Below are 7,260 nucleotides of genomic sequence, written 5' to 3' on the forward strand. Positions count from 1 at the left end.
TGCTAACACAATCAGCCTATTCGGATAGTCGATTTTGCTTTGATTATTCATTAAGCTTGTATGTGATGCGGTAACACTGTTACAAATCCAAAAACTTGTATTCAAACGACATAAAAGCTTTGAATACATTCCGGACACATTTTTCCAGATTTGATGTTAGGTAACTATATACAGTAGATTGTTGTCTTAATCTTATTGCTTTTGTTGTTTTTGTATGGATTTTTGCCTTCATTGTGGCTCTTCCGTTGGTAACCTGTCGATGTAATTTAGTAATGCTTAGTAAATGTCTCGTTGTTTTCTTTATCAGTGGGTATACTGTAAATACATAACAACAACAACAACAGTCCAAAGTGCATGCTGCTAATACAACAACGAGAGGCTCCGATTCTGCTCCACAAGTTCGTAGGTTGAGTCTTTTGTTTTCGTATAAATGCTTGGCTCTCGACTCTGTCTGCTTCACTTCAACTTTTCGTTTTCTGAGAAACAACTCATCCTCATCTCTGTGTTTTCAACTATCCCGCTCTTAAAGAAAATACGAAATGAAGGTAAATTTCAGAAACTCTTAACTATTAAAAATATTACAGCTATTGACCAATTTCGTCGCCAACAGGTCTTTGTTTGTGTGTTGGCCCTTTTGGTGGGATTGAGTTCGGCGGGCTTTCTAGGTGGTAGTTCAGGAGGCGTTGGTGGTGGATACAGTGGCGGGCACGGTGGTCATGGCGGCCATGGTCATGGCGGACACGGCGGATATGGTGGTCCGGGGGGCCACGTTGAAGTGAAAACGGTTCATATCATTCAGGAAGGAGGTGGAAGTCATGAAGGACACGGTAGCCACGGAGGTCATGGCAGTCACGGTGGCCACGGTGGCCACGGCGGCCATGGTTATCATGGCGGTTTTAGTGGTCACGGCGGCGGCGGCCAAGGTGGTGGTGAAGTACAAACAATCAAAGTTATACACGAGCAGGGAGGCAGTGGATATGGTCACGGCGGCGGACATGGGGGCGCTATTGGCGGAGGAGCCATTGGAGGCGGCGATGTGAATACGATTAAGGTTATACACGAACAAGGTAGCAGCAGCGGTTTCTCTAGTGGTTACGCTAACAATGGAGGCTACAGCTACGGCAGCGGTGGAATTGGAGGGCATGGTGGAAATATTGGCCAAATCGGTGGTGGTTCCATTGGTGGCGGTGAGGTGAGAACCATTAAAGTTATTCACGAGCAAGACAATGCCATTGGAGGTTACGGGCATGGGTCGGGCGGTGTAGACCATGGCCATGTAGGAGGTGGCAATTATGGCGGCGGTGCCAGTGGTGGCGTTATTAAAGTTATTCATGAGCAGGTCGGTCCAGCTGGAGGATTCGGAAATGTTGGCGGCGGTTATAGTTACAGCGGTGGTGCCGGAGATGCAATAGGAGGCGGAGAGGTGGCCACGATCAAAGTCATTCACGAACAGGGCGGTTCAGTCGGTAGTACCGGAATCAGTCACGGCGCTAATGGTGCAGGCGGTGTAGTGAAAACAATCAAAGTCATTCACGAGCAAGGAGGTGTCGCATCTGGTTATTCCAATGGCGGGTTTGGGGCTGGTGGCAGCCATGGAGGTGGCCATGGCCACGGTGGCGACACGTTCCAAACGCTGAATGTTATCGGAGAGTTGAGCGGAGGCCATGGGAACGCGGGCGGTGCAGATAATACGGGCGGCCACTTTAGTTCTGGTTCAGTGAACCAATACGTACCTCCGGCACCCGGCGGGGGTGGTCACCTGCCGCAAGTGAACGAGTATGTGCCCCCATCTCCAGGCGGCGATGGCCATTTGCCTCCAGTGAACGAGTACGGAGCCCCCGCAAATAGCTACTTGCCACCTGCGGTGCAATGAGCACTTTTGGTGCCTTCACTAAGAACTATTAATCTTAAATATTTAGGCTTAGTAATTTACTTTTGTTTGTATTTATATATTTAGTACCTTACTACGTTTAGTTTCTTCGTTGTAAATATGTATGTTCACTTTTATTTTATAGAGATAAAATTTAAATAAAATTAAAAAAATTTCAAAAATTTGTATAGTTCATTTCTTCGCTAAGTGGATACTTACAAATGTCAAGTACTGATCCACAACTTCAAGTAGAGCCATGTATGTAATTATATGTACATTAGACTGCATCACCAAAAAAAGTTGAGATTTTTCCGCCGAGATTACAAAATTTATTTTATTTGAAGACAGACGTCCACCAAAATATTTCGGAAAAATATTAAGATTTACGTAAGCTGCACCAATTTGAAAATACCTCAAAAATGGAGTTTTTTATGAATAAAAATAGTTTCTTCAAGACCTTTATGAAAAAAATCGCCTCGGATGACAAAACAGATTAAGCTACACAAAAAAATTTAAAAATCTCTTCAACGGAGTCGTAATAATGAGATTTTTGATGCTGTTTTTTTTTACCTTTTTCAAAGATTGATTTACCAAAAACTTGAATAACTGGGGCAAAACTATTCTGATCTAGACTTGTGGGGTCCCAGTAGAAAGGTATTTTCGCACTCTTTTTATTTCTGTGCAAAAAGAAGTCATTCATGTTCTAATTTTCTTTTTTTCAAATACCAACACATCTTAATTTAACTCGGAAAGAGGTTCGTTCATCCTACCTTTCTCTTTCATCCTTTGAATGAGTTTATTAGCAAATAACTAAAAAGGGTGAGAAAATACCTTTTCAATGGTACCTCACAAGTCTAAATCGGAAGAGTTTAGGTTAAGTTATTCAAGTTTTTTTATACCAATCTTTGAAAAAAAAAAAAAAACAGCATCAAAAATCTCATTATTACGATTCCGTTGAAAATTTTTAAAATTTTTTTGTAATATAAAAATTATAATAAAAAATCGTAAGCAATAATAAAAAAATCGTTGAGAAACTATTTTTATTCATAAAAAACTCCATTTTTGGAGGTATTTTCAAATCGGTCCAGCTTAATATTTTCCGAAATATTTTGGTGGACGTCTTAAAATATAATAGATTTTATAATTCCATTGGAAACACGGTACCGATTTTTTTTTTGTATGGGGGGTGATGAGGTCTAATGTACATATGTCCATATTCAAAAGATTTCATCTCACTTTCCATGTTGGTACGTAGCTAAATGTGCCGAAAGATATTTGATGTGCTGGTCCTCAAAGTTGGTAAATAAATGCCAAAATGACGACCATAGCCATACGTACATACATATGTACATACAAGTGCGAGTATGTATGTATATTATGTACTTTCGAGGGTCTTACTTTCAGTTTCGTTTTGTAGTGCTGTTATCTTCATTTCTCTTAACACAGTTTGTGAAGTGAGAAGCCCCCCACCTACTCAATATCGAAATGATTTACAAAACTATAAAACAAAAACTTGCAATCCAGGCTTAGCTCAGTTTTCAGAAATTATTGAACGGGAAATGAAGCAAATTGTAAGTATTTATATCAGTACATAATTATGTAATTTGTGGACATACATACAAACACAATACTCGTAGTACATACTTACATAAATTTTATTTTAAATATTTATAGCATTTACTAATTCATGTCTTCCTGGCATGCCTAGTGAACGAAGCGGTAGCCAGTCTTTTTAATTGGAACAACAACGACAACATCCCACAGATAAGCGGCGGTATCGGGGATGGTTACATATATCCAATAAGGCCATCCTACAAGCAGCATACTTCCGAATATAGTCATAGTCATGACCCAGCAATAGAAACCAAACTCCAACTGGAGGGCTGGCAAAATAATCAGAAGCATTATTCGCAGCTTCATAATCAGGCCCAAGAATCTGAGCAAAATGTTGAGCTTATAAAAATAATACACTTACATAGGTCTCCATTGGTGAAACATGATCAGGAAGCACCTACTGAAACAATTAAACTAATACACGTACGAGGCAAAGGGTACTCGAACAACTGTGAGGACTCGAATTCGCAGGGAGGTCAAGCGGTGGATTTGCCAGCGACGCCGAACTTTGGTTGGGCATGAGACTGCCACATACACTTTCTTAACGTTAAATATATATCTATTGGAAAGTAGCGCCGGGAGGGAGGATGAAAGGGGTTGATCTCTCGCATGAAATTCTTTAATGAATAATGAAAATTCAATATGTGTATGTTTGTACATATGTTAAAAAAAAAACATGAGTTTCACGCTTTGCTTTGTGGGCGGCCAGTGAATGGATATAGACGAAGAGTATTTATGTATGTTTTACTATATTTCTGTGTCCTTTTCGATTTACCGAAACTAATACAGCAAGAGTCACATGTATACTAACATCCACGTGCCTTATTCAAAAAGTTGGATTTAGAATTTGTTATCAGATTTCGTTGCCATTGGGTTGAGAATTACAGAGAGTACTGTATTTTTAGAGCCCCGTCAAATGATAGCGGAAATCCTCAGACCAGATTGCGAGTATAAATGACAGTGTTCAATCCAATATGGGCTCCTACATCAAAGATTCATCGCTTTTAAAGCACAATTCGAATAAAATTAGCAAGCTGTTCGAGGAATTTATCAATGGTATCAAGTTTTCTGAATAATTTATTGTTCGACCGTATTATCTGGGTTAATAACGTGGAAAAGCCATTTAGCTACATCGAATTATTAAGCTCTTGATTTCATTAGAAGCGATGGATCATTGTCCATCTAAAAATTTTGCCTACGATACCGTTTTCAACTAGCCCTCCTAATGGCCCTTTTCTTCCTTGAACCAGGTTCGATTAAAGGAAAAAGTAAATACAATTCAAATTTCACTTGAATAAAAGATTCGTCTACCTAGACACTTTAGCATTTATTTGGAAATTATAGGGCTACAAAATATCTTCTAGATCGCAGGGTCCCTTCCTCTTTTACACCCAATCTTCTAACTATTTGATTTTCAAACTATACGAGTATCGCAAAACTGAATATTTATGTACACATCGTCGCCTTTACCCTGCTTTGATAAACTTTTCATTCTCTCTTTCGCAAAATGAGAATTGAAATCAGTGGTATTTCCATTTTAAATGAATAATATTTCTACATAAAATGCATTTAAGTTATAAATAATAAATAAAATTCAATAGGTTTTTACTGAGTAATCGCCAAACTCTTGTACGGTGCTGGATATGAAAAGAAAACGAGTTAGTTATTTTGTTTGTAAAATTGACACAGTGCAATAAATAAATCATTTCGATTTTACCGACAACCGGATAACCGGATTCCATGTAAAAAATAAGAGCCGCATTCGGATATCCGGTAGACTGCTACCCATAATAAATTTAACAATATTGTTATATTCGATTTTGTTGTTTAGGGACATACTTATGGCCAGATTATTTGCTTTTTCGAGCTGAACTGTCCAATACGAAATTAATAGCAAAACATTTTTTTATTGACAAATTTAAACTGTTTCATATATTTTTCCGTAATAAAAACTGACAAAAATTTGTCACTAATACAGCATAGAGCCGTAAGAATTGAAAATTTCTCCTCTGAAATCCAAGTTATAAAATAATCGTGTTTTATGAAGATAACTTCTCTGTCTGCAACCCGGATTTATCGATTATTTTTGGTAAATAGAGCGGAGAGATCAAAGAAAAATGATAAACAATAATGAACGCCGCTAGGAAAAACGCGTGGTTCATGTATTTTTATTTTAAAATGTGATGAAAATCGAACTGCTTCATTGTTGCAATATTTTGGAACCCACGTTTCAAAATTGTTTTTTTTTTTGTCTGACATCAAAAAGCTAAAAACTCCATTGATGATGAACTAATTCGAAGAAATCAATCAGTTAGCGAGGAGAAATCAGTTGAGTCATATGAAAAAGGCCAAATTCTAGTGAAAGCTTTTAAGACGGTGTCAGACGTGGCAAATTGAGAAATTTCAGAAAGCAGTTGCATGAGCAGTCACACCTTGTATGTAAAGTGTCTTTCGAAAGAGGTTTTTTTTTCTTATTTCCGAAAGGCGAATTGCAGAGTTCTCTGCAGCACGACCAAGTTGAAATATATTTCCGACTGCGCGTTTTGAGTTGCAGTCACACCTTGCAACTTTCATTTCTGAAACTGATTACCGAAAAGTGACAGCAAGGTCTTCCTGTCTGTTCACACATGGAAATAAAATTTATCTTTCTCAATTTGACAGCGAATCGCGGCTGAAGGTTGTAAATATTGCCAAGTCTGACACGCTCTTTACTCTGCATCTCAAAAATAATTTACTTACTTGTTTTTTTTTTCATTTGAACATTGAGGTTTGTATGTGGTATATGAAGATCTCACCCCGGACGCTAGTCATCTCTGAACATGCCTACTTACATACTACATACATCCACTCATCCTTCGGCATTCGGGCATGGCAGCATTACTTATACATAACACAGGCCTGCGAAATTTAAATTTTTTCCTCCTCCAATAATTATGTTTTTTTGTTTTTAATATCTAGGTAGGTCGAGATTTTTTTATTGGTGACATATAAATTTTAGGATGTCTAGCGATTTGCATTAAAAGCTAAATATTAATTAACTTAGAATTGATTTTTTACTTAAAAACCAACTGTGTTAGCTAAACATACACATAAATAGACTAAGTAAATTTAAAAAACGTATGTAATTCCCTATTTATTTAGTCCACATATTTATTGGTATTTTTAACTAACGCTGTTGGTTTTTAAGTAAAAGTTCAATCCCAAAGTAGTTAATTTTTGGCTTTTCCTGCAAATCGCTAAAAATCCTAAAATATACCTACACACATGCCATCAATAAAAAAAAAAAATATTTCGACGTGCTAGAAAAAAACCAAAGATGCATTTTAATTTAACATACCTCAATGTTCAAAACAATAGCCTAATTATTGGAGGGGGGAAATAAAATTTAAATTTCGCAGGCCTGTGTAATTACCGTAGAAATGCGAACTAAAGCTAGGAAGAAATCGCAGACGCTGTATCTGACGAAATGCTGAACGGAAGTATTGGAAAGAGAAACATGACGAATAGCTTAGGTTTTTGCTTCAAAACCTCACCCAGGCTTGGCTGAAGCTTTAAACAAAGTTTTAATATAACACTTCTCTTTCTACGTTCGACTCGGTATGTACTTAGACATTATTCACTGGGCTCCGGCCACAATGTGATAGCGGATAGAAAACAGTTTATCTTGGACATTGGGAGTTATTGCCGATCAGACAGACGATTAGCAAATTTTCAAAGTCTTATAGAGTAAATTCAAACTAAACTGCTATACCGTATATTTTCATACATAGGATAAT

General features: G+C 37.6%; 1 protein-coding gene across 1 annotated transcript; it reads left to right on the top strand.

Moving 5' to 3' along the window:
- Nucleotides 1–539: 539 nt before the first annotated feature.
- Nucleotides 540–1,873, top strand: LOC108372051 (glycine-rich cell wall structural protein-like). The gene is made up of 2 exons (XM_017627690.1): nt 540–545; nt 611–1,873. The coding sequence occupies exons 1-2, from the start codon at nt 540–542 to the stop codon at nt 1,871–1,873; spliced, it is 1,269 nt and encodes a 422-aa protein (XP_017483179.1).
- The last annotated feature ends 5,387 nt before the right edge of the window (nt 1,874–7,260 follow it).

This window comes from Rhagoletis zephyria, unplaced genomic scaffold (assembly GCF_001687245.7).
Source record: "Rhagoletis zephyria isolate East Lansing unplaced genomic scaffold, Rhagoletis_zephyria_1.1 Rzeph_scaffold_05396, whole genome shotgun sequence".
Taxonomy (NCBI): Eukaryota; Metazoa; Arthropoda; class Insecta; order Diptera; family Tephritidae; genus Rhagoletis; species Rhagoletis zephyria.